At 31.1% G+C, this 27,726-nt stretch overlaps 4 protein-coding genes across 10 annotated transcripts in view; 2 read left to right on the top strand and 2 right to left on the bottom strand.

Moving 5' to 3' along the window:
* The window catches only part of LOC140675376 (uncharacterized), a 110,028-nt gene extending 90,768 nt beyond the window's left edge, over window positions 1–19,260 (top strand). For 2 of the 5 annotated variants that reach the window (XM_072909807.1, XM_072909808.1), the window contains exons 6-13: window positions 9,332–9,525; window positions 10,903–11,079; window positions 12,389–12,714; window positions 13,486–13,652; window positions 14,077–14,679; window positions 15,394–15,563; window positions 15,800–15,949; window positions 16,268–19,260. In XM_072909807.1, the coding sequence (XP_072765908.1) occupies window positions 9,332–9,525; window positions 10,903–11,079; window positions 12,389–12,714; window positions 13,486–13,652; window positions 14,077–14,679; window positions 15,394–15,563; window positions 15,800–15,949; window positions 16,268–16,387 (1,907 nt within the window). In that variant the 3' untranslated portion in view covers window positions 16,388–19,260. The remainder of the gene's footprint in view (window positions 1–9,331; window positions 9,526–10,902; window positions 11,080–12,388; window positions 12,715–13,485; window positions 13,653–14,076; window positions 14,680–15,393; window positions 15,564–15,799; window positions 15,950–16,267) is intronic. The other 3 variants (XR_012048388.1, XM_072909809.1, XM_072909810.1) reach the window with 3 other exon arrangements.
* Window positions 19,261–19,715: 455 nt separating this feature from the next.
* Window positions 19,716–22,660, bottom strand: LOC140675053 (E3 ubiquitin-protein ligase RAD18). Of its 2 annotated transcripts, none has more exons than XM_072909068.1 (7): window positions 22,390–22,659; window positions 22,221–22,299; window positions 21,625–22,159; window positions 21,237–21,489; window positions 21,091–21,151; window positions 20,301–21,011; window positions 19,716–20,184 (listed from the first exon to the last, which is right to left on the bottom strand). In XM_072909068.1, the coding sequence occupies exons 1-7, from the start codon at window positions 22,417–22,419 to the stop codon at window positions 19,823–19,825; spliced, it is 2,031 nt and encodes a 676-aa protein (XP_072765169.1). In that variant the 5' UTR covers window positions 22,420–22,659; the 3' UTR covers window positions 19,716–19,822. The 2 variants fall into 2 exon arrangements, with proteins under 2 accessions (XP_072765169.1, XP_072765170.1); XM_072909069.1 differs by having other exon boundaries at window positions 20,043–20,224; window positions 22,390–22,660.
* Window positions 22,661–22,903: 243 nt separating this feature from the next.
* LOC140675055 (MICOS complex subunit MIC13 homolog QIL1) lies at window positions 22,904–24,415 on the top strand. 2 transcript variants are annotated; one of them, XM_072909072.1, is made up of 3 exons: window positions 22,904–23,057; window positions 23,164–23,323; window positions 23,629–24,415. In XM_072909072.1, the coding sequence occupies exons 1-3, from the start codon at window positions 23,044–23,046 to the stop codon at window positions 23,812–23,814; spliced, it is 360 nt and encodes a 119-aa protein (XP_072765173.1). In that variant the 5' UTR covers window positions 22,904–23,043; the 3' UTR covers window positions 23,815–24,415. The 2 variants fall into 2 exon arrangements, with proteins under 2 accessions (XP_072765173.1, XP_072765172.1); XM_072909071.1 differs by having other exon boundaries at window positions 22,919–23,099.
* Window positions 24,087–27,670, bottom strand: LOC140675057 (death-associated protein 1). The gene is made up of 3 exons (XM_072909073.1): window positions 27,462–27,670; window positions 27,190–27,289; window positions 24,087–25,169 (listed from the first exon to the last, which is right to left on the bottom strand). Exons 1-3 carry the CDS (start codon window positions 27,511–27,513, stop codon window positions 25,010–25,012), a joined length of 312 nt encoding a protein of 103 aa, XP_072765174.1. The 5' UTR covers window positions 27,514–27,670; the 3' UTR covers window positions 24,087–25,009.
* Window positions 27,671–27,726: the final 56 nt, after the last annotated feature.

The raw sequence follows: 27,726 nt of genomic DNA on the forward strand, positions 1-27,726 counted from the left end.
CGTCGTTATCGTACTTTTATATTCCCTATAAAAGATCGTAATGATTTCTTTTCTTGACAAGTTATGATGGACGAGGATTCATAATCAGGTTGGCTCGATATTTTATATAATGGTGCACTTTTTACACGATATTTACCTTTAAAAATTTACGCAGCATGCTGTGACACATCAGAGGATGAGTAAATTGAAGCGCGTTACTCGGTAGCATTATAATCGTGAGTAGCAAACTTTATTCCCCAGGCAGTCATGTTCCTGTCATTAAATAATAATGGATTGTCGTTAAGCAAAAATTAAATTTTTGTGTCCGTGTGATATTTGCAAAGTTTAATTTTGTATACGTAAATTGGGGATGCCCTATTTAATACATATATCCAATTCATAGCATGTTGACACTACGCTTATTCAGCCTTAACGCTCGATACATAATCTCTCAAAGCTTTAATAACAATCTCCTGTTCTATCGATTGGACGAAATTTGACATTACATATCCAATCGTTGTGCAAGATGATTTTTGGTTTTTTTATTAGATCTTTATACTTTTTTTTAATATTTGGGGTGGGTGCGAAAACGACAATAGGAACATGCAGTGCAAAGAGCCATCAATAATAACGGATGTTTAACAGTTTAACAAAAGAAAATATCTTGGTTTCATCCCTGAAAGACTGATACTTTTCCTTGATTTTCCGCAACGTAGAGAAGACGGACTTCTCAATTCGCGCGATGCGATAGCGTAATCATTCACTGCCGAGATTTATATCATGATAACATATACGTAACATCACGCATCACTTGTAATATTAATGCTATGCGATAAATCATATGGTAGCGGCAATTTGGGACAAATGACGCAAATTATTCAGAGAACATCTATTATATCGTCGACATGTACATCTAATTTCTATGCTTTATCATATGCGATATTATAATGCAATTATTACATGTAAGATTATTACACCAAACAATTAGTGTAAATATGATAGATGGTAAAATCATGTTCTTCATTAAATTTTGAGTACGTTACATTTTAACAGAACGTTAATCAAAAAGATACCTGTAATTAAGATCTCGAGATTATTTTTTTAAAAGATAATTCTTCCCGGATCTTAATATACTGCAGATATTCCACGATTCATTTAATATTTATGATTGTCACCTTGATAAATGGTGAAACATCTCTACGATGCACAAGTGCGACAGGAAATCGTGTAACAAATGATGCATGATATATCTTGCGACTATGCGTGACGTGAACTGAAGACTCGCTTCTTTCCTCGTCTTGTTACGAAGAACAAAGTATTTTTTGGACGCGTATATAAATCCTATGCGATTGTAAAATTCGAGTCACGCATCAGTCACAGATGCAGATGCTACTGACGTGCAGTTAAAAAAAACAAAGAAATACTTGCACATTATCGTGCATCACAATCCTTACGGAAAGAATATATGCAAAAATAAGTTAATAATTTAAGGAATTTATAATCACCATACACAAAAGTCTTTTTTACACATACAAGCTTCATTGTTTCAGTGGAGCCAAAGAATATATCAAAAATAATTAAATTTTATATTATTTATATATAATTATATATTTTTATATATTTATAATTTTATATATAATTTATATATAATTTATATTTATATATAATTTTTTATAAATTGTATATATCAAGCTGTAGGACCTTATATTATTTTTAAAACGTCATTTATTACAAGTTTTTTTTAAGTTGAAATTTACTTTTATTGATATGATTTCGATATCTTTTAAGAAATTAAAGTGATAAAAATAAACAGCGATAGCACGATAAATACAAAAATTCTTGTTTTAGTGAAAAAAAAGTGTGCATGTAAGTATATGCACCCCATGTTACAAACCTAATATTGATCGAAATATTTGAGGGAAAAAAGTGAATTTTTTTCATTAGTTTGCTTCAACCACAGATTAAAATTATTTAATTCCTTGACTACTCGGTAAATCTTAATTACCGCTGAGAAAATTGTTTTAACTCCATTATCACGGAAATATAATCCAACTCTAATGACCTAGACCTCGATCAGTTTCATTGCACCCATTTTGCTTCAATTCGAAATGAAGTGATTCTTGACAATTATTGCCCGCGCGGACGGATAGAAAAAAAAAAAAAATAAAATTGTCCACGATATCGAGAGACAGGAATGACAATTGGCGCAATTGAAGTTAGCCATCGTGACGATTGCACAGCTAATATGAGTCAGCAGAAATATTCCGAGCCATCCGAATCGAAAGTGTAAAACCATAATCTGATAAAATATTTCATAAAATTTTTATTACCGCATTAAATACTATTTAAATATACAACATATTATCTTTGTTAAAAATACTCCACTAAATAATATGAAAATCATTATCTTTTTTAAATATAAATTTGAATAAATTTTAATTATTTAATATAGATCTAATAATCTTTTTATCTTTTTATGCAAATATCTATATTAATTTTGTTATACACATACTTAAATGTTTTCTGTTATTATCTCTCTGGTAAATTATCTCTCTTACCGCTAATCTTTTTTCCTACTTAATTCTCAATAAACTAATATTTTAGATTGCTAATTATCCGCATAAGCCGACCATAAGTAATCCAATCCAGTGTCATGTGATCGACGCATATATAATCTAAGATCTAATTTCATGGCATCCGCCACCGCGTAGAAATCCCTTTGACATCCTATCTTCGTAAACAGCTAATAATCAACCGTCTTCTGTGAAAGATTTACAGTGGATATACAGTTATCGTTTCTTAATTTAATCAACATAAACATATTCGTCGTTCCATTCAACATCGCAATAAGACACTCTATTAGCGAGACACAAAACAACTTTCAAGGATAGATTACACGCATGATATCATATTTCAAATTAATTCTCTAAATATTATAACACACGAGAAACTGGACCGAGAGATTGTCGAGATATAATTCAATAAAAATGGACTGGCCATGATTCATTCTGACTCATAAATATACGTATAGTTTGGAATTTGTTCAGGAAAATTAAATGCGCGCCAACCACGTATTCGTTCTTGAATCGTAAATTTTAGGGAGATATTTTTAGTGCATTGAATTCCGATTGTTTTCTAGATTACATACGTAGGTAATCGTTGAAATTCTTAAATTGAACAATCTCTCAGCGCGAATTTCTCTCCCACATGTACGTTCGTTAATTAAATTTATCTTTTAAAAAGAATTCAAAAGTAAATCTCGATGGAAAGCAATGTTTTACCCTTATATAAGTATCTTTTTACGATAAGTTTATTTTACATAATTAATTTTTATTTTATAATTAGGATAATAAATTGGACAGTATCTCTTTTTATAAGAGAGAAAGAAAGAGTGCACAGCAATTATTAAATAACTGTTAAAAGTACTTACAAAAATGATACAAGAAATATAACATGTAAGTCAATTAGTGGTAACTAAATTCGCGGCATGTAGTCGAAGATAACAGTAACCACGACGGTAAATTGAATGTAGGAGTCGGAGATAATGGTCTCGTCTTTATCGGGGGTATCTTACAGCTCCAGCCGGTAGTACACGGAAAAGTAATGGCCCAGATACTCCCCTTCCAAATAGTTGAGATATCGGTCTGTCAGAAATTCTGGAACTGAAATTGCATTCCGCCGCTCCCTTTGCCGGTTATCCTCCGTTTTCTCGCAGGATTACTTAATCTTTGTAACTTGAAGTTTGTACCATGCTTTATGCATCATGTCCGTATACATATATTGATTATATAATCCGTATGTATTATATAATTCATATGTACATATTGGTTAGTTGATTATATAATCAAAATTAAAAAATTACTAAAATAAAAATTTATTTTTTGTTTTAGTAATTAAGCAAAAGAAAAATTTTCATGTTTAAAATTTCGCAGAATTTACATGAGACTTTTAGTTACAGGTAAAATATTTATACGAAACAGATAAACCAATTATAAAAATGACTATTCTCTCAACAAAAGTATTCAACAAGAAGTTTAATTATTGAATTATACGAAATTGTAAAATTACACAACCGTGAATGATTAGTGAGAACGCGTTTTTGAAATTGTGCAACGACCGTATCGTGAACTAAGGACATTAAAATTGACATGACAAATTTGTTTAAAACGTCGCTCGTTAAGTGCGTATTTATTCGACACGCTAATGACATTAGAGTTCTTGCCTTGGAGTGTCCATGTTCGCCATTAGACGATGCATTTCTCGCCGATGAAAAGCTGCTATCTCGGACTATCTATAACGACATTCTTGATGAAAAAAACTAAAAGCAAGAGGAAAAAGAAGAACGATGGAAGAAAGAGAGAAAATGTGTCACCGGCAATCTGCAATTAACGAAGCTGGTATTAAAGAACCGGTATAACCGAACTACTAAAGCTCTCGTCTTCTATTAGTGTTCATCTCGTTTGCACACTCTATCGCGTTCTTTGAAGGCTCCATATTACGGTCGACATTGGCCGTCGCCTTTTCACGATTTTAATTACACTTTGGTACAAATATTAAGAGATTGTCAATGGACTCCCGAGTATCGAATGAAAGAATTTCGAGAAACATAGAACTTGTTTCGTTCTCTTCTTAATACAGTGTTACAATCATCTTTCGCATCTTTTGCGCAGTATATAAATTTGTGATGTCAGTTCGTTCATTTAAATAAAAACATTCGAATATTCAATTTATTCTATTTAAAACACGCGATCGATATGAAGCAGTATTCTCCCACACATCTGAAGCCTTCAGATGCCAAATTATTAGGAGCGCTCTTTCCGAACTGGGATAATTTACCATTACGTAATTCGGAGAGAATCATCCATGCGGCATTAAAAGCGATCCCATTATCGACTCGAAGGAACGTGGGATTATGCCTTCAAAGAACGGCGGTTTCCGCTGGCCGATAATCCTCGTAAACGTAATGGTGAATATACTTCAGTGGTGAGCTTGTTAGATCCATAAATATCGGTATCTTCATTGCAAACCGCGGGTGGCATTCTGCTATCTCGTAATGGATTCCATAACGGACATTGCATACGTGCTGGGCCAGCCGTGTCGTTCGTATATACGTAAACCCCAGAGCGGGAACATCCTTTCTATTCTTTCCTTCTTTTTACGAGTACTTCCGTTACAAATTGCTGACCAAACGCAAACATAACATTAATTAAATGCTCGCTCACTCCGCAGGGAATTGATCGTTTTCTTAATCAAATTGTTTTAACTATGCGCCGTTTCGGATTTAAAGCGACACCAAGTATAAACATGCATAAAATCGAGCTAACTGCAGTTTAAGAGACATTAACGAGACTCATACAAAACAATATCGTGCACTTGGGTAATATCATTCCCGATTACGTGTCATTACACGTACGAAAAAATTAAAATACGAGAATATATGAAAAAATAATAAGCAAATATTTAATGGTATAATTTTCGAAAAAAATTATGTTTCTAAATACAAACTTTGATAAAATATATATATATATATATATATATATATATATATATATATAAGTTTTTATCTTCAATTTTTATATAAATTCAAAGAAACGGGAATAAATGCCCAAGATAAATAAATAAAATATACAAATAAATTATTCACAGCAAAGATTATTCATTGCTTCATCGTTGCCTATACTTCTTATTGTTTGATTTCCTCTTCTTCTTAGGATAATGTCAGGATTTATTATACTTACAGAGAGTTCGTTGCACTCACTCTCACGTGAAAATATGGTTCATTACAGTTCATTATTGTTCATTATGCGGCACGATAAGAATGCGCGACACTTTATACGAAACTCCCGGATTTGGACGTGCGATATTTCGTACACATCGTTATCAAACTAATTAACACGCGACACTCTGTATGGCACTCTCAAACTAATTAAGACGCAACGAATTATTTGCGACACAATGAAAACGGACGCGCGACTTTGTATAGCAGTCCCGCAAATTTCGCGATCGCGAAACTAATAAACTTCCCTTTCATGTGAGGTTTGTATTTTGAGTCAGGATATCAACAGTAATTTAATAATTCGAGTAAAGTAAAGCTTTGACATCAGTCACGAAAATACGATTAATTATGATACGTATCGCTAATTATAATAAATGTATGATATATGTAATCATGTATGTTTCTCGAAGAATCCGACGAATGCAGAATAGCATTTCGAATTTCGCTGTAGGTTGAGCGAATACATCAACAATAACATGCTTTATGAAAATCAAATACCTTCGCATGACAATAAATTTGTTATGATTATCTACCTTTGTATAATAACTAGTCCAATAGTTGCCTTGAAATACTTAACATTTTATAATATAAATTTACATAGACCTTCACTATTTTATATTTTCAATTAAATATAATATATAAAATATCGTCAAAAATATAAAATTTAAGATTTATTATAAAAATGAAATTTATTTTATTTTGATTATAAAAATATTTATTATTATTATTATTATTACTATTATTATTATTATTAGTATACTATTATTTAAATAATTTAATATTATCACTTACACTTTATTAAGTTATTAATTTTTCAAAAGAGTATTTTTTTTATATATTTGACCAAATTAAATTTTTATTGAGATTAACAAATAATACCAGTATATAATATAATTATGAGTATATTATAGAGTATAATTAAAATCTATACATTTATAGATTTTATATGATAGCTCATTTATTGAAATTTATTTAAAATACAAAATACGAAATATATTATAAATTTATAATATAAAATGTTAAATATATTCTGCAACAATAATAAAAATTAATTGTCATTGATATAATTTTGTAATTAAAATAATATTTAGCCTTTGTTTCTGTATACCTACATATAACATGTTGATCTGGATAAATCTATTATTAATAATAATTTATTATTAATAATAATCTATTATTAATAACAATCTATTATTAATAACAATCAACGCAACTAACGAGATTAAATTTTATCAATTTATAATTAATTCTAAAAAAATTTTTATTTAATTAATTCTAAAAAAAAGATTTTTCATGTTTATAAAGCACACATTTTATGCAACGTATAGTTAAAAAAAAATTATTCCAATTTAAAAGAAAACTTTACATAAACTTTACATATTTAGAATGTCCTTCAGACAAAGTAAAGTATAAAAACTTGGCAGACCAGAAATTGTCACTCTTTAACTAGCAGTTTTTAAAATGCAGTAGCCTTGTCAGCAATCATGATCTTAATTGTAATAGCATGGTAGAACAATGTATATAGAATGACGCAGGAAAATCGTCATTCCCATGAAATCGGCCGTCCAATTTTACGAAGCGTTTAGCAAACGATCGGGAAATCCATTGAACATGGACCGCTCTATAATTTGAAGCGATTCCAACAATGACTGGTTTCTCTTTCGGAAAGAGTGACACTGCGATTCCAGACAATAACGTGGCGAACGTAAATTACCCTTTGCAAGGTGGCGAACGCGGGAGAGGCCCGGATTTGAATAGCCAGTTAAGTGAACAAAGTGAACAATATGTGCGATATGTCTGCTGAATCGAGTCAATATCCGGTGAAACGTAAGTTATTCTGAATTGGAAGTTGTTTCACACATATTGATTTTTACAATAAAAAAAAATTAGATTGCATATCAAGTCTTTTACGTTGCGATGCGAAACATTTTTTTTAATCAAAAAGATAAATCTCATTTACAAATTTATTACTTTACTAAAATGTTATAACTTTCTAATGAATTGAGTTCTATTGCGTTGGATTTACTATAAATGTTTCTATTACTTACATTGGTATTAATTGTAAATGGTATAATATCTGTTTGTGCGATATGAATACTTCAGCTTTAAACGTCGATGCTACACAAATAGCGCGCGTGACACAGTTACATAAAATCAAAGTTCCAAAATCAAACAATCATTTATGTAATCACGCAAGTGTTGACAAACTATGAGAAATTAGCATTATATACCACAAATAAAAACATATTATTTAAGTATAGTAATATTATTTATATGAAACTGTTAATTATCTTAAATAATTAATTATTTAATTGAATTTGAATTTTTTTTATCATTTCCTTATGTATTCTAATTATGGTATCATTATATCATCATATTTTATTATATTGTAAATATGATATAATATTATAATATTATGATATTATAATATTATGATATTATAATATTATGATATGGTATAATATTATATTGTAAATATGGTATCATATTTTTTTTATTAACTTGCTCGTTAGTTGTAAAAGAGAATAAAATCTATTTTGATAGTATTCTTATAAAGTAATATAAAAATGATTTTATATACGAAAAATGACAATTATTTTTTTGAGAATAAGAGATTATTAAAACTTGAGTAGGATTTTTCTCGAGGATTATTCATTTACAATTGAATAAATTACAATTAAAAATAAATTTAATAATTCAGATATTCTGCAAGCATAAATAATGAAAGTACATCTTTCAAATCAATATATTATAAAATCTTATGTTACGTAATTCTTAATTTGATCAGTAAGGTTTTTATCCAGTATACCTGTGACATTTTAATTCTTTACAAATACTCTGTTCTTAGCCTTATCTGCGGATGACCTAAAGTATATATTAAAATGAGCAAGTCTTTCGAAAGTATAATGTTAACTATCGTCGAAAAATGACTATACACGCATGACTACGCACACAAGTTTACGTATATTTTGGAAACATGTCCTCTGAACGAGTGCCACAAAAATTATGACCGACAGAACGCATTTCCCGAAAGCTACTGCAGTGGTTGAAATATGCACGCAGTGTACCGCAGTATTGTATAGAATACCGCGACAGAAAGTAATTGTTTCTATTGTAGTTCTGCTAGCAGATATTAAACCATATCTCACCAGTGAAAGTGATAAATTACACAATAGTTCAGACACAATATTTTGAGAAATCAAAAATTTCAATTAAATGAAGTCTATTTTCTTCCTGTATTATAATCAATATATTTATATAAACTTCACAAGTGACACATTCGCATTTATCTCTTATCAATCTTATCTCTTGGAAATAAATTTTTCTTATAAATTATAATATATTATAATTGACAAGTAAAAAATAAAGTCACGAAATTCAGCTTCTATGGAGTTTCATTTAATTTGCACGCAGTTTTAATTCTTGAAATTACCTGACAGCATGCTGACAATTCCGAGTGCGAAGGATTAAACGTACGAGCTACGTAAAATAGATAAGCGAAAGATTCTCAGCGGAATATGACGCTTCAGAAAGAATATTCGTAAACATACAGTAAAATATTTAAATAACTTTCAGAAAGCACATTCCGGGTGACGCTGCAGAAGAGCAGTCGCGGCCTCGGTCTGAGCGTTTCCGGTGGCGGAACCGCAGGTCCTGTCAGGGTGAAAAGACTCTTTCCTCAACAACCTGCCGCTCTGTCCAATAAGCTTCAAACCGGCGACATATTACTAGCTGCCAACGGGATCCCACTGACCGGCCTCACCAATTACGTGAGTAATCATTTGACTATAATCAAAGGATCAAAAGCAAAATTTGCTATAACGAATACTATTGATATAAATCGATTCTTTCTTATATGCAATACTTATATATATAATTTTCATTTGAAATATATAGATTGGTAAAAGTTCAATATAAAAATGTAAGGAAAAGAAGATTACATCAACTTTCAATATTTTCAATCTAAATATGTAGCAGGAATATATAAATAATATTTAAATAATATTCTAAATTATATTTTTATATAAATATACAAAAAATATATAGGTAAAATAATAAATTAAATTTTTTTAATTGAATTATATAATTAAATTATATAATTAAAATATAGAATTCTAATTTTGTATTAATATGAAAAATCTGATCAAATTAATTTTTATTAAAAAAAATTATTTTATTGATGTATCAAACAAGTCTTATATCGATGTTTTAAAAGTAGAAGGAATGTTTAAGCAAAGTTTTATCGATATCAGCTAAGCGGTGGAGTCTGGACACGTTTTCGCATAGTACTAATAACGATTACTATTTCTCGACTGACGGCCTCAACCTTGCTTATCCTCGCGACTCTCGCGAAGATTTGCATTGGATTAACATAATACGGTTACGCCCGCGGGCCCCGGCAAGAGGATAGACGTTATCTCGCTTGTACTTGGCAGGTTGTCTCACGAGGGCAAAAGCAATACTACCTCCTGCTCCCAGCACGCAACTGCGTATATTCTCGCCCTTCCGCAGCTCTTAATTTCCGTGAGAAATGCGTTGACTCCACTGGGGAGATGCTAAAACCTTGACTTCATCTTAATTCCCTTGCTCCGCTTTACTACAGAACACCAGCCGAGAACAACAATTTTATCACGATCGCATTTAATTGCAATCGTTGCTGCGATTTCTAAATGAAGTCATATATTTGATACTCATTAAATGTAAATTAGGTGAAAAGCCAAGGAAGTATAAATTTGAATTTATATTATAATATATATAAAAGATAACACATATGAGAAGTATTTTTTGAAATATAATAAGATTTCAGAATTTTTATATTTCTACGAATGTAATCTCTTTCTTTTATAAATCCTAAATATTTATAATATATACATATTTTAAATATTATTTATTCATTTCCTCTCTGTCTCTCATTTCGAATTTCTGTGAATTTTATTTTCGAAGGCCATAATTTTAATATAATTTTGTTTTTGTAAAACGTCGATTCTGGTTTGTTGCTTTTTCTCTTAGCTTTTTAAACCAGAAATCTTAAGACTTTTAAAGAGGATGATTGCAGCAGTGAGGGTGATTGGAGGCGTTATATACACGTGTGTATACGAGAGGAATGAAAAGCCCGTATAATCTTACTTTGATGCTACTTGTTGCAGGAAGCTCTCGAAGTTCTGCGTACGACCCCTAGCACGGTCGAATTGGTGGTATGTCGGCTTCCAGGAGATAGTAATGTTACTCCACCCGGTGCACCGCCACCACCCCCAGCAAGGCGGGAACCATCATCGTTACGTATACTCAATCCATTACCACCACTGCAAATTGAACCCTGCGGTGTAAGTAGTGCTTCTTTTAAATAACTTCATGAATAATCGGTTCATTATCGAGTCGTTGCTTGGATGAATAAATAACGACCGTGTCAGCTGATTTAATAAAATCTGCATAAAAGTATTTAATCCATTAGATAATTGTATGTAAACAAAGAGACATATCCAGACAAAGAAATAATCATGCATTATTTTTAAAAACAACAGTTTTATTTATTATACATGTCTAATAGAGTGTATATATATATAAATTTTTACACACATTGCAGTTTATTGACAAATTCTTTTTATTAATAAAATATGATGTAATAAAGAATAAATATTGATTGTAAGAAAGCTAAATTATTAATATTGCCGGTAAATATAGTAAAATTTGTATTTAATATTAGGTAACAGTAAATGTTACACAGCAACAATATTTGTATTCAATATTAGAAATAAAGCATTAAATTTGTCGCAGCAATATATATATATATATATATGTGTGTGTGTGTGTGTGTGTGTGTGTGTGTGTGTGTGTATATGAATAAAAAATTATCTAAATAATTATTTGCAAGAGTTACTTATTGTTACAATAGTTGCATCCACAGAGAATTAAATAAAGGATGAACGTTGATTAATTTAATTAATAAGCCTATTCTAAATAACAAGGAAATAATTTATCTGTCAATTAATTAAATCTACAAATAAAACTAACAGAAATAAAATCTTATTTGTAGAAATTTTTAAAACTTAACTTATTTGCGGAATGTATAATTTTTGTTCGGCTGTTAATACTTGTGCTTAAGTAAGATGAGCTCGGAATATGCACATTATATATTGATTTGAATATTCAATTCCCAAGAGAACCTTGATAGGGAACGATCCACGGGAGGTAATATTCATAAACAATAGTCAATGCATATATACGACTGCTTGTTACGTGCCATGGCTCCCCAGCGAGAAATGCAAAATGTGAAACCAGAAATTCCACATGTAAAGTGCATATATGCATCTCAAATCAATGAATATTTTCAACACATTTCAAAAAATAAAATTTTTTTTAGATATTTTTAAAATCGTGGATCTCATATATAAAAAAAAAGTTAAAGTTTTTTCAATTGCTGAACGTAAATCAGCAGTGCGTTTCGTGAGTTACAAGATACCATACATCCAAGTCTTCACGTAAACGCATTCTCTCCTAATTAATACAACAGTAATTAATAAATTTTCTAATTAATAACAACTACTTAAATACAATTTAAAGATTTGAGTATTTTTGCGACAGTTTAAAATCAGTTAAATAAGAAAGAGAGAGTTAAACGGCAATTGTTTACAGGAATTCGACATCGAAATGACAAAAGTCGGCGGCAGTCTCGGCTTTACTCTGAGGAAGGCGGATAGCAGTGCCCTGGGTCATTACGTAAGGGCGCTAGTTCGAGAACCGGCACTTAGTGACAAGAGAATCCAACCGGGCGACAAGATCGTCGCCGTGGATAATACTCCACTATCTCCAATGAGTCACGAGGAAGCGGTTCAGTTGCTGCGACAATGCGGACCGACGGTAAAACTGCGGTTGTACCGCGATTTGGCGCAGACTCCAGTCTCGGCGCTCTCGCCCACTGAGCCCGATCATCCTCTCCGTCCGCCACGAACGAGTTTGAGGTATCTCATAAATCTCAAAAAATTTAATTACTTAATATTTTTATTAATTTAACATTTTTATACGGCATGTCTTGAAATTGATGGTATTATAAGTGAAAAGATAGTTCTGAATGAAAGAAAATAATGAATCAAAAGAAAAATAAATTTTCTTACATATTGTCCTTGAGAAAGTTAATTTTACAAATTAGAGAATTAATCATATCTTTTATTAATGATTCATTATTTTATTTTGCATAAAATTTAAAAATTAATATATTCGTTATTGAAAATATAATAGATGTAAAAGATATTATTGGAATATTAGCATTGATATTGCATGTGGAGTAAGACATCTAATAAAGAAAGAATCAAATTATTTATAAAAAATTATGATAATTCTGATCATATAAATTTAATGAAACTTTGTAGAGATCTTAATTTTATTACTATTTCTATCTTCTTTGTTTGGTTCTAATATGTTTGCTGCTTTAAAAAAGAATATTTTGTTATATGGAAAATTTGATTTCAATTCTATCTATCATGAATATTCCTTTATACTGTGTCTAGAAAATCCGTACATCTATTTCTTCACTACATAACTGAATCATATACAGAATCAATTTATTCTTCTTTTTTGAGAGAGAAATCAGCAAAAAATATAAAAAAGATCACAGATGTTTGTGTTAGTATTTAAAATTATTTGTCGACATCGTCATATTGGACTTAAAACGAGCGCTTATAGTGTTTTATATAATAACTTCTGGCTTATATTTTATATTATTTTTACAACAGACAAGAAGCCGTGGATATGCTATGTGACTTAGCAGTCCGAAAGCTGTCACCAGGTACATCGAGTGGTTCGAGTAGTTGCAAGCAACAACAGTCACCCGGTCCTTCATGCAACTCGCCACGAAGACGACGACTTGCCACGCGTACTTCTACTGCCGAAACGAATCAAGGTATCATTAAGTAGTTAATTAAAAATATAAAGTAGGAAATATTTCGAAATAGGTAATAGTTCTAAAAGAATATTTTGGTTATTTATCAATTAGAAAAAAATAAAAGCATCTAAGGACAGAATATAAAGATAAATATCATTTTAATAACTGTCATCACATACTAATCTATCTGTATACAAATTTTCCAAATATATTCAAAGATATAATTATAATTTGTGAAGTATATTTCTCGAAACTGTACAAATCTAGAGGATTAGCAGAGAACAGCTATTGCTTTAGAAACTTTCAGTAACGTTAAAGTAACAATGAAACATTCAACATCAACTGTCTCTCGGAATTATCTTGAATCGCGCAGAGGATTAAGGCAATCCTCGATGATAGGACTTTACAATAAGTCTCCTCACGACAAGTATTCTCCACACAGAAACTCCCGAGAGTAAGATGCATGACGTGCAAACGACGTCGTCGACAGCAAGCCAAGCGGAGACCGCATCGGACTCGGACCAATGCTCCGTCAAGACGCAGATCACCAATTCCCAAGCAAACACACCTGCGACCGACATAATCGATCCGCCACCGCTTTACGATATTTACAACGACATTGACGACGATGAATTGTCGAAACCGACGTCTAACAATGCTGCGGCGGCCAGGCCGAGCTTCCTCGACTTGTCAGCGCCGCAAGGTAAACCGCACTTTCAGTTCTGCAGCGTTGATTCGGACTGCGAGTATCCTGGCGATGGCGATGTGATCTTCGCGGAAGCAGAGCGAGGTCGGCTGGCTGAACCGAACTACGATAACGACAGGAATGTGACGGTGATGTCGAGCGACGAGCACGACAATGATCTGCCATCCGAGCCGGCTTCCATGCCGCCAATGCTATCATCCACCAGCAGTACCAGCACGGCTGCCTTCAGCTACAAGAATCCGGCCTACCAGAGTGCCAATCCGGCCTGCGGCAGCGCTGACCCAACTGGTGGACAAAGCAAGAACAAAACCACACACTCCAGTGATCAAGACATTCCAGGTAATTATTTAAGATTACATTTTCTTATTATTTGTTTTATTTATTCCAGAAATAAAAATATAATAGGGTCAAACTTTGCTCGATTAATGTGAATTTTGACTTACTTTTTGCACTTGATATTTAAATAATTTCAATACTTATTAAATTCTCACTTCATACAATTTTTAATCAAATTTTCGTCAAGTTTGCAATATAATTGAGACATTTTTCTTTTTCGCTTCTTTTGGTTAATAAATTTATATATAAAATTATATGGAAACACAAATTACATAATATTGATAAAATTTAATTTTAAATTGTTTTACATCTACATACACATATTGTGATTTTAAAACATGGAAATAATGAGTGATGGAAAAATTTGTTAAAATTATAGAAAACTTATGATAATAATTGCAATTTTTTTTTAAGTACATAAAAATTCGAGTTTTTTTTATATAATACAGAATTAAGATGATATTAATATAATATAAGTTTATAATTGATGGTTGCTGTATAATTGATGTATGTAAAACTGATTTTAGAAATATAATGCATTTGCGTGGTATACAATGTGCTTTTATCATTGAAAGTAAATCGATGCAGTAGAGGGAGACTGTGAGATAAGATAAGAGTCACATTACTGCAAAACTTAGCAACTTTGCACGACGATTATTTCACACAATCAGCGTTATTTCCGATTCAATGGTCTCAACTTTTTGTTTCGTCGTGCAGGAAAGGTCCTGGGAACGGATGATCCAGGCGGTAGTAAAGGATTACTGAAGTGGAAGGGCGTGATGTTCGCTCCAAATGATGAAGCAGATACTGAACATGATCCAGAAGAAACCGGAAAAGACACGACGGATTCAGTCGCTCTTGCTGAAGATCTTGAACAAGGCAGCGAGGTTGGTATTTTTAAAAATTACGTTTCTCTATAACTGATTTTATTTTATCGAAAATAAATGAGCAAAGTTCAATTTCATGATAAGTGATTAATTTTTTTTTAATTAAAAATTTGCTTTATCATTTGATGTATTGTTATTTAGTTGATTTCAATCTCGGAATATATGAAATCATACGATAATCGAAGATACGAGAACGTAACATTGCAATATTGCGCAATCCGCATTTGCTGTTACAGGTGTTCATGGTGGAGTTGACGCGTGGGTGGAACAGCCGACTGGGCTTTAGCTTACAGCCGGAAGGAAATTGTACAGTGATATCAGTCGTGCATCCTGATAGTGTTGCAGCCAAGGATGGCAGGCTCAAACAGGGCGATGTATTACTGATGGTGAGTTCTTTTCATCGCAAGCTTATTTTTTCTTAATTTGTTCTAGATATATTTTAGAGCTATTATTTAAAATATTACACTTTATTATATAAAATATCTATCAGTTAAAACAATCTATCTTTTTATATTTGTGTGTTTTAACTTTGTCTTTAACTTTTATACTTTATAAATTTTATGAGATATAATGATTTTTTATAAATAATATTTATTGAATGAACATATAAAGGGAAATTGATTAAAGAGATTAAAGAGATTGATAAAAAATTCAAGTTTGCTCACATATCTATTTCTAGAAAAAATATTTCTTCTCTTCATCAGGTTAACGAGGAAAGTGTGGAACACATGTCGACAGCTGATATAATAGATCTGTTACGCAAGATACGTGGTTCGATAGGTATCACGGTGATGAGGAGATCGAAACGAGACAATATAACGTGACAATAGTGCGATGTCGAAATAGAACAACCATAAAAGGTACGATTTGATTGGTATATTCTTTATACCGATCGCGGACTATGGCAGATTTTAGGATTTAGACATCGGTCTAATATAAAAAAGGTTTTTATCAAGAGTAAATTATAATTGAGTAAAAATGCTGATCTTCTTCAATAAAATTTTCATTAAAATTTAGATAATGAGAGAGAAGATAGAAATAGAAGAAAAGCAGTAATTATTAAAAAATGAACAAATGAGATTATAGATGAATGTTATTAGTACAATAAAAAAATTATTATAAATTGATGGATTCTCAATCCCAGAAGAATAGGTTCATGCCAGTATCAGTGATAAAAATCACTCGTGAAGAACCAAGATAATATATCTTACTGCGCCTGAAAAAATAGCAGTCGACAATGAAGAGATCGTCTTCAGAATCCTGATCAACTACAAAAGACCACCGTCGAGAAAGATGGTGAGGGAAAAAAATTAACAGATGCCATTCTGATCTCATTTTCTAACAGATATCTTCGAAGATAAAGAGTCACTCAATCTTGTAGCAATCTTCCGTAGGAAATTAAACGTTGGAGATCTGAAATTATATGTCATTCAAGAATGTCGTGTTAAATTTTTAGTCGTTCGCGACTACACACAAACCAATATTATTTATAAATAAATATAAAAGAATTTGCACGCGAATCAACCTATTTCAATCCACAAATCAATATTATTTATAACTGAAATTCCACTGAAATTGCAGTATTCTAACGTGATTTATCGATTGTTATCACAAAAGGACATTCAATATGTCGACCATGACAAATTGCGTATTAATGTAGGCTAATCGAAGTGCTTTTATCTCGAAAGCTTAAATTTTTTTTATTAATTATCAGCACTTATTAATAATTCCTGATAATTTACGATAGTATTTTCAAAAAGCAGTCTTTTATGATTAGTACACATTGTTTCAATGAATTCGAGAATCAAAGGATTAATCAAAATATGATTGAAAAGAAAACAATGTAAATATTGCAAAGATGTTTCAGAGATGTTCCATTCAGTCGAAAAGCAAATTATTGATAATCTTTCGAGAAAAAGATCTCGAGTTTTTATGAAACTGCGATATATGTGTGTACAAAGTTGTAAAAATATTCTTTTATGTATTGAGCGTGAAAAGAAAAATTCTCGCATCTATGAGCTTATAGTATATCTTACATATCGTTATAAATAACGTATCCTATCAAATTTATCCAATAAAAAAAATAGTTATGAAAAGTGAGTTTAAATAGCAAAATTATTTTTAAAAGAAAATTTAGCGTCTATAAAATATAATTTTATTTTCTCTGATATCTTTGAAAGAATTAGACTTGTAAAACTAAAATTTTAAAATAATATATATACATATATACATATATATATATATATATATATATATATATATAAATTTTTCAAAAAATGATAGTTTTTCCGATTCTCTTTCAAGAATAAAGCTAAACATTTATCATGTACATATTTTTATCTCACAAAGTATAATTTTATTAAAAGAGCTTGACATTGATATTTTATCGTGAATTTACATGAACGAAATGTGAATTAATTAATTTTACGTGTGAAATTTATTTCATACGAAGTAAATTTATCGTGCGATAACTAATTTACATTTCGGCTTTAACTTGATCCATCCATAATTAAAAGAGAATCTGCAACCATTAATATACGTACTTAAAATGTGTGATAAAAACTCAATAGTTTTCTTCACTCATGTGAGAGAGATAATCTATTTTTCAGGAGTTTCTCTATAACTTGTAATTAAATAATAGGAGACAATTGGCCTTTTACGGCAAAGATAATCTTTTTGCCGTTTCACTTCTTCAAAGCTACTATCTCTGGTCTCTTAGCAAATCAAAAGACAATCTACTTATAAGTACTATGAATGTGAATATCGTGAACGAGTCGTTAATGGATCTAATAAATTGGACTACTATTCGTAACACAATGTCTTAGGTATCTGATATTTCGATCTTCCTGCTGTCTTCAAGAGGAATCGACAAACAATTACATACGGGATAGAAGTTAGAATCACTTGTAGCATACTTGGAGAAAATATATTAACATTCGAGTAACTACCTCGCGTGATGCCATACCACAGCAAAACATTATGCTCGAATCTGTATTTAAGTAAAAGATATTTTATGCACGAACAAATATTTCCTAATTATATAGAAAATAATGAAATGTATGATTGCAACAAAAATGATCATTAATTCTGCTAAATAGCTATATGCTCTTTAAAGCATTAAATATGAAAATTTTAGACAAAAGTTTGTTAAAGAACAGAAAACCGTTTACTATTAGAAATACTTCCTAAACCATAGAAAAATTTTCGTTCCTGTAGTAACAATGCGCCTCGTCCGTAAAACAAAAAAGTATCGATAATAACGATACGAAATTTAATAGACTGTAACAGTGCAATAACGTTAAGAATTAAGCGAGAACGATGTATAGTAAGTGTGATAGCCGTTCCGTTTAGAACGTTAGCACTTGTAACTTTAGACGAACTTAGATGAGTATCAGAGTTTATCGTGAATTATACGCATGTAAATAAAGTTGAAACTGTATAATTGTATAAATCAATACCAAAGTGTATGAATATCAAAGTTATGTAATATCAAAAATGTATATTTTATTGTGTAAGTAAGCAATCGATAAACAGGCAGCTATGTTTCGAGACATTATGTTAAGCTTATTAAATTATTGTTAATGTTTAGGAATAGATACGCAAGTTTATTGATATTTGCGCTGTTCATCACTGTTTAGCATTTTTTCTGTTCAAAATAATGTAAAATAATATATTCAATAAAATTTAATGTCTTTCATAGATATTTTGATAATTTATGTATGTACCATTTACCAAACATCAAAGTTTGAAGTGACAAAACATTTTATTTATTTACTTTATTCAATTATGTAAGATTATAATGTAAGATAGAAAAACAGTCAAATATTTCATATCATCCAAATTATTCAAAATATCCAATTTGCAGTCTCTAAATGAAAAACAATATAATGATCGATGTTAGGTAATTTTGAAATCTATTTGAAACAGCATACGAATAAGAATATAAAATATAAAGATAAGAATATAAATTACTACAATATTGAAATTATACTGCAATTAAAAAATATATGTATGTGTGAATATATAATAAATAGTAGCATATAGAAGCAGTAAAATTATATTCAATAATAACATATATATATAGTACTTTTATTATTTTTTTAAATATTCTTTTTTTATATCAAAGTCATCTGTACATCCATAAAAATATATATAACAAAGCAAAATATTTTATAATTGTTGATCAACTACTTACATTTTTGTATTTTACAATCTTCAATAAGATATATATGAAAATTTATTTCCTTCCATGATTCAATTTATTTTTCTATATCATTACTAATATTACTTTTTAATTTAAGATGTCTTTGCACATAACCACGAGTTACACGTAATGGTTCCTTTTCATTTTGCAATTTTTCTTGATCCTGCATTTTATCCTCAAAATTTTCATTATCAAATCCTCTCTTAGCTTCGCTAAGGCCAAACCTGGATTTTTTTATCAATCTATTTGCAATTTTTTCCTTGTCACTTAACGTAAATGTCATTTTACGTTCTCGTTTTCGAAAAGAGTAAGATTTTAAACTTTCATCCGACGATTCCAGGTTTTCTTTCTCAAATTTTGTACGATCGGATGCGTTTTTCTTTTTCATATTATATAACTGTTCGTTCTTTGATCTCTCTGTAAAAGCCAAATCTCTTTCATGAAGGTTTCAATTATCCTAATAAAAATAAATTCATAACTGAAATGAAAAATAACTTATGTGGATTTCCTTTAAAATATTAAAAAATATTTACCATAATCCTGAATGTCACTATTATCACTATCTCCTATAAAATGAACAATATCTTCTACATTTGAATTTATTTCTTCCTTGTGTGGTTGCTCCTGCCACATATTTTTCGACTCGGAATATGCAACACGTTTCTCTGGACTACACATTATGTTATTCCTACTTCTTTTCATAGACAATTTAGCTTTTCTTTTATCCTTTGATTCAATTCTAATAAGCTCAAAAACTGATTCTTTATCCATGTCAATATCTATTCCATTTTCTGAGTTACATTCTTTTGATTGATTACTAGAAATGATCTCTTTATGTATTGCAGTATTTCCAGAAAATAACAGTTCCTCATTCTTTATATTTTCTGTTTTTACAATAGAAGTAGATAAAACTGATTTAATTTCACATGAATTGTATGAAACAAGATTGGAAGCATATTGATCATTGGAATCATTAGATGAGGAAGATAATTCAACTGTTAAAAAATTTATGGGAATCATACTGGAACAAGCTATGTCTGAATCTTCAACGCAAGAATTCAGTACTAAAAAATTGCTTTTCTCGCTATCTCTAATAGTTGAAGTGTTTTCTGTAACACACTCTTTATATGGAACATCAGAATTTCCTTTGCTTAATATGTTGCGCCTAACGGATAATTTCTGTGAACTATTAGGCTGTTTCATCTTCATAATTAGTTGATCATAACTATTCTTATTTGTAGCTACTAAAAATAGAAAAAGAAATATTAAAACAAATTATATATTCTAATCATCTATATTTACAAATAATTTAAGAATACTTACAATATTTCTTTCTCTGTTGTTCTATAACATTATGTTCTGTATTTCTATTAATATTTAATCTCTGTAAAATTTATTACATTAATATATAAAGAAAAATGTATGCAAATGTATATATATAAATACTGTACACTACATAATATATTCACATTTGATGCTTTCTGCACTTTCTTCTCTAAATTTTCTTCTTCTTCACACTGTTTAATTAATTCTGATACAGTTCTAGGATTTGTTTTATCACATTCTGCATTATAAAGAATAATATATTTTTGTAATCTGCTTTCTAATGCCTTTCTGTCTCCTTGAGATGATAAACCTAATTCTTTTAATCTCTTTCGTATCTCATTATCTTTCATTAAACTTAGTACTAATTTTGGCAGTGGTTCACGTTTTGGCTCACTTCTGCAAAGCATAAATAAACATATTTAAAATAAAACATTGCAAAAAGATAATTAAGATATTCAAGACATAAAAATCATATTAACTTTCTTTGAAATTATAAATAGTAATAATAATACAAAATAATACTATATATACTTTTTAGGATAATCCTTTACATTTTCCCTTTTTAAACAATCATCTAAATGTTTGTTTATATTATTTTCAGGCACATCTACTTTACATACTGGACATGTGACTGCCTGATAATTTTCCTTCTTTTGAAAATTTTTTCTCTTTGGCGTGAACATTAAGGGTACCCTAAGTTCTGTACTTGTGCTAGGAGTAGATACATTTTGCTGATAATCCTTTTGTCCACAAGGTGTAGTATTACTAGTCATGGACATTGGACTATTAAAACTTTCATCCAATATCTCATCTGTATCAGGAACATTTTGCTTTTTCTTACACTCAAAATTATTTGAAGAGCATACATCTTGAAAGTTTTTATCTTCCATAGTCAATACTTTTTTCTGATAAAATATCTTTTCAAGTTTGTCTTTAAAATTCAAATAATGAATAATGATTTCATCCAAAAGCTGGTTTTTTCGTAAATCTTTCTCAAAGGTTTCTTCAAAACAAATTGGACATTGCGTTTTATAATGTAAGTACTTTCTAATACAGAGGGAACAATCTAAAATTATAAATATTTATATAATAGAAAAAATAACACAAGGTTTTATATAATTACTTACAATTGTGAGAACAAGAAGTTATCACACTAGTGTCCATATATTCGTAACATATCCCACATTGTAATAACTTATCAATATGCTGCAATATAACAAACAAATATATCATTAACTAGTTATGTTATTTTGCTATTAAAACCATATTTTATAAACAAAATCACATTCTTAATACCTTTAACTCCACATATTCTGTTGGCGACATTATAAACTTTGAAAATAGAGTAAAACTAATTTAATAATGAATAAACCAAGATAGTACCATTACTTTTATCACTTAAATTATGGTTATTATCGATAACTCGATACGATTTCTTCTAATAATGGATTATTAGAAGAAAAATATAATTAAAAAAAGGAAAACATAGATGAAATATATTAATCGTTCATAACGCGCTAACCTAACGGAAATACAAATGATATGTGGAATATGGACGGAACAATGGTAAATGACGTTAACCATCGAATAGATTCATTCATGATAGTTGTACTCTATGCTCCGTTTTAACTGGCCGCCATATATAAATGAATATTACACATGATTACCAATCAGAGAATCTTATTTTGAATTAGCCAATTGAGTCGACTTATATAGGAAGTGTTTAATTGGCCAATCAAAGTAAAAAAACGTTTGTTTCTTGCGTCCCGAAATGCGTTCCGTTTGACGTTATTTTCGCTTCGTTCGTTTTTCGAAGTGTTTGACGGACTAGTCGGGGTCTCTGACCATCTTCGATTTACGTAAGTCTCGTTCTCTCTCACGTGGTATATACGAAGAATTCTAGAGCATTTTGAATCCAATTCACTTGTCAAAGTGTTTTCTGACTGAATAATGGGTATCGTGCGGTTAGTACATTCGCTGAGGAATAGAGAAGACATGCTGTCACGGTATTCGCACACAACATTGTTCCACGAATCGAGATCGTATCATGACGAAAGGTTATGTCTACAGGTTCGCTGTCAAGGCCACGCTCGTAGGAGGTATTGTTTATTATAGTATTCATCAAGGCCTGTGGTCCAAGTCCGAAGACAGCGTGCAATTATATGGAAAGATCTATAATAATGTCGTGCCTTACATTAAGGACAATATTCCTAAGGAAGTCGTGAACGAGGTGTGTTTTTATTAACAGTTTAAGCGATATTTAGCATATACTTTTTCAACATATTTAGACAACATTATAATTTAATCCTTATTAAATATTGACATTCAATAGTAAAGTTGTATGGTAATCAAATAAAATCAAAAGTGACTGATTTTTATCGATATTGATATTCATTCAATCATATTTATGTATATAGATTTATGTAAAATGGTATTGTTTTATATCGTATTATCGCTTTGCGTTATATTATTACTTATTTTTTTACGTTTTATTAAAGATTCATCTAAGAAAAAAAAATTATTAAATTGTCATAGCTACCACCATTGCCAAGTACCAATGATCTTTCCAACTCTGTCAAGTCATCATGGAATAAGGGAGTCGTAACCAGCATAAAATTCCTGTCCGATACTCCAACTTATGTGACCAATGGTGTAGAGAGTATTTTAAAAACTGTGCAAGATTATATAAAACAACAAAGTGTGTCTGAGAAAAGTCAATAACGATTTTTATTCTTATTCTATGGATTTTAGGAAAACATTGTAATAATATTATATCATCAGTGAGTATCATGAAATTGCTATTTTACTTCTATTAATTTATATATCTATATACATTGTTTCTTCTATTAAGCTTGTTTTATTAATTTATTATATATCAAATAAATATTTTACTATAGGATAACTAAATCATAATTTGTGTATTTTTAATAATTAATAATAGTTCCAACTATATATATATATATATAGTGTGCAAAAAGAATAGAAGCCATAAGTTTCGTACATGTACGAACGTTTATTCTTTCTGAAGTGTTATACAAATTGTCACCAATTATGAATCTCGCTCGACATTCTTGATACTTACATTAAAAAAAAGAAGCATTTTAATTTTCTGAAATTCAAAATGATACTAATGCACTGAATTTCTATTCTACAGTTAAGCAAATATTAAAATAAAAAGAATAGATTTGTACGAGGTTAAAAAATGCTACTAATTGTAAATACAAAAGTTCTACCATGAATCGCAGTATACTGGTCCCAAAAATAGTGATCACATTGAATAATCGTGGTACGACAATATACTTAATGTAATCATAGCAAATGTGTCATGTCTAATGTTAAAAAAAGAAACGATAAAATAAAGATGATACCGAGTCAAAAACATAAAAAAAGCCTGTTAAATGCCGATGCAGGAATCTTGTAATGTCCAAAAAAATAAACTTTCTTTTTTCATTATTAACAATATAGTTATCTCTTATAAGGTGGTTAACACCTAAGTATACGAAATCGAATTCTCTTAATTTTTTAACCGATAGTTATGACAAACTAACTACATATGCATATATATATGTGTGTGTGTGTGTGTGTGTGTGTGTTTGTGTGTATGTATGTATGTATGTGTGTGTGTATGTACATAGTTAGTTAATTAGAAAAAAATTAGTAATCATGTATCGGTTAAAAAATCAAAGTACCGCGCGCAGTTATTGCATAAAGTTCAAATTTCTCGATTTTAACTTTTTAAAGATTTTTTTTTAAGTACGCTTATACACGTGTGTATGTGTATATGTACACATATACACACACATTTATATCTTCCATATATTTTTATATAATTATAATTTTCTTTCTTGCGTAAACTCAACGGATGACTCTGTGGACCGAGACCCACCAGTTCAATGTGAAATGTGCAAAATGCAATTCACTTTCTGGGCTGCTGAATGATAATGGGACGCGAACAATGTGCCGGTCGTGCATCATGCGTTGGTGTAGGCTTCTCATGAAAGTGTTGCACAGCTTCCGGCGGAAAATCAGCGTTCCCTTTGGCTGGAGCACCGCTAATCATTATCGTCTTCGGCGGACTGCAAAGACATCAAAATATCTTTTTTCGTTTGCTGTAAATTTGATTAAAAATAGGATATTTACCGAGATACTTCTGACTTTCTTACTTTTTCAATATTTTAAAGTGATATATAAAAAGTATCACATTCAGAACATTTAATTAGTTAGAAATGATAATTCTAATACAAATGATATAATTTTGTAATATACATTCGTTTAATATTAGTCCACAATTTAACAAATCACAGCAGAATCTTCAGAAATGGCTGGAAGAAGTCTTAAGTAAAAATGGTACTTCCTCAAAATCAAAGTCAGTTGAGGACTTTGATCCTGAGAAATTTGTGGACTCAACACAGATTATTAAAATTTTCTAAATTATTAATTATATAATTAATTTTGTACACATGATAAATATATAGATAATATTTATTTTTAATTCCAATCTTTGTTGTTTCGAGTCGACCCGAACAATACCATCAAATGACAATATGATGATCATCATTATTGATGAACATGCCAATGTCCTGGCACTCGTTGCTATTGTTCGGGTCACCGAGGTAATTCAACAGCGCGCTGCCAACGTTCAGCTTCTTCTTGATATCCGTCGTTGACAGGAGCGGCATAAAGCCGTCCATATCAAGCGGATTCACCGCCATGGTGATGGGGAACGCGCGACATCGTCGATCACTGCCTCCTCCGCGAGAACAAGGACGAGACATGGAGAAGAATCGCTCACTCGCGCACGTCAACACACATTAAGCCGTCACCTCACGCGTTTACCTGCGTCTCGCGATTCAGACAACTGCAGTTAATCAATAATCATCGGCACCATGTACGCGACACCATTTTCTTCTTCTTTTTCAGGTTTAATTGGCCACAAGGCTTTAAAGAGTGTAATCCGGCTATGACATAGGACGCCATTTTCGTTTCACGAGTAGCAACTTCGCCGTTCGTGTCGCGCCACGCCGCCGACCGCAGCGCCACTCGCGGCCGCCGAGCCAACTATCTCCCGCGAACGTTCGAAAATACACTAGTCCGAATACCGTGACGTGCGCTCGACCAATTAAAGAGCACAAATCTCCTTATCGCGATTGGTCAAAGTGAAACGGCACTGTTCGAGTAGATTTACGAACGCAAGTCTCTCCATCCATTTATTATACGTTTATGTTATGTCTAAAGAGTTATTGTTGTTACTTGGACACATTGTTTTATCTTCTTGATGATTATTGCAAGCGATATCGATAGAGCAAAACATTGATAATTTTGATCGATTAAGATATCGTTATCTATTACAAACAATAATTAATGTCATTGAATCAGAAAGTTTCATTAATATACAAAAACAGATTTTGTATATTACTTATTCTTTTATATGATTAAAAATTGAAGAGTGTATTTTTTATTATAAAATTAGAAAAATTTTTTTATAAAATTTGCACTCCAACGCGTATAATTAATCATTAAATTATTTTAGTCCGATTAAATTATTTTGCACTTCGTATAATATAAATACGGATTCGTTTTTGCAGTGTAAATGTTTATTCAGATGAAACTCACGTTTATTTTCGATTGCGTAATATTGTGTTATGTAAACGCAAAATATCGATAATTTCGCTTATCATCAGAATTGGATGAACAGAAGTGAATTAATCAGCGCAGTCGTGATAAATTTGTTATATCTTAAAATTATTTTTTTTTTTATATCTTGTATCTGAGTGAGAGGCTATAGAAGTTAAAAATAAACACGTACATTTTAAGATACCGTAAACTACTGTGAGAACGAACAACATCGAAGTTATGCGTGCAGTTGATCTTACATACATTATTAAATTTCTAGCCGGCTCTTTTGTACGAACAATTTGAATTTTCCCTTCTTGTCCTTCAGTCGTTCCCCTTTAAACCGGTCGTGTGCGCGAGTCGCCGGGTCTGCGGTCCAGCTGCTTCCTCAATTTTTTACGCCGCAAGCGGCCAAATACCGGATCCATCAAAGGACGAGTGTTATGACCATACGTCGCGATAAATGACGTCGATTTATTTTACCTGCTAGACGGTTTGCTATCTTCGACATCCTTGCTAGGCTTCGTCTCGCGTTCATCCTTCGGCGTCTTGTGCTGGGTTATTCTCATGCCGCCCGCCTTCACTGAAAGAGCGAAAACACGCAACGTGAAATGCGCATTAAAAATTGGCCGAGCGAAAAAACGACCTTGAAGCAAATCGCGAACGAGACAGGTGGATTTCGACAGGCTGATAACGCGCATTAATCTATCCCGTGTTTCGTAGTGAGAAAAAAAAAATGCATGAGAATCGCTAACCTGCCGGAGGATGACCACCCTTCAGTTTGCATTCGTCCGTTCCGCTCGACATTCCGTCGTCTTTAGATCGATCAAAAAGTCTACGTTCGATCGAATTCCTTTCACAATATGTTGCAACTGCTTCGTCGCTCGTTGCAACCACACTCCGATCTTTCACTGATCCAACGATGATTGAGTGATAGTCGTAGCCGACCCGACTTGGCTCGTATGCGTCGTGTTTTCGAACGCGGAGAGGGGAGATCACTACTACACGTCGTTTACACTC

The sequence above is a fragment of the Anoplolepis gracilipes genome, chromosome 17, assembly GCF_047496725.1.
Source record: "Anoplolepis gracilipes chromosome 17, ASM4749672v1, whole genome shotgun sequence".
Classification (NCBI taxonomy): Eukaryota; Metazoa; Arthropoda; class Insecta; order Hymenoptera; family Formicidae; genus Anoplolepis; species Anoplolepis gracilipes.

What these genes read in the sequence shown, in the direction of transcription:
- LOC140675055 (XM_072909071.1), top strand. Translation starts at nt 23,044, where the DNA reads ATGGGTATCGTGCGGTTAGTACATTCGCTGAGGAATAGAGAAGACATG. An exon ending in AGAGAAGACATGCTGTCACG is followed by an intron (nt 23,100 to 23,163) that starts GTATTCGCACAC and finishes TTATGTCTACAG; the next exon opens with GTTCGCTGTCAAGGCCACGC. An exon ending in CTAAGGAAGTCGTGAACGAG is followed by an intron (nt 23,324 to 23,628) that starts GTGTGTTTTTAT and finishes AAATTGTCATAG; the next exon opens with CTACCACCATTGCCAAGTAC.
- LOC140675053 (XM_072909068.1), bottom strand. Translation starts at nt 22,419, where the DNA reads ATGTCGCCAACAGAATATGTGGAGTTAAAG. An exon ending in AACTTCTTGTTCTCACAATT is followed by an intron (nt 22,160 to 22,220) that starts GTAAGTAATTAT and finishes TTATAATTTTAG; the next exon opens with ATTGTTCCCTCTGTATTAGA. An exon ending in TAGTGACATTCAGGATTATG is followed by an intron (nt 20,185 to 20,300) that starts GTAAATATTTTT and finishes TGGCTTTTACAG; the next exon opens with AGAGATCAAAGAACGAACAG.
- LOC140675057 (XM_072909073.1), bottom strand. Translation starts at nt 27,513, where the DNA reads ATGTCGAGCGGAACGGACGAATGCAAACTGAAGGGTGGTCATCCTCCG. An exon ending in GGGTGGTCATCCTCCGGCAG is followed by an intron (nt 27,290 to 27,461) that starts GTTAGCGATTCT and finishes TCGCTCTTTCAG; the next exon opens with TGAAGGCGGGCGGCATGAGA. An exon ending in GATAGCAAACCGTCTAGCAG is followed by an intron (nt 25,170 to 27,189) that starts GTAAAATAAATC and finishes ATGTCTTTGCAG; the next exon opens with TCCGCCGAAGACGATAATGA.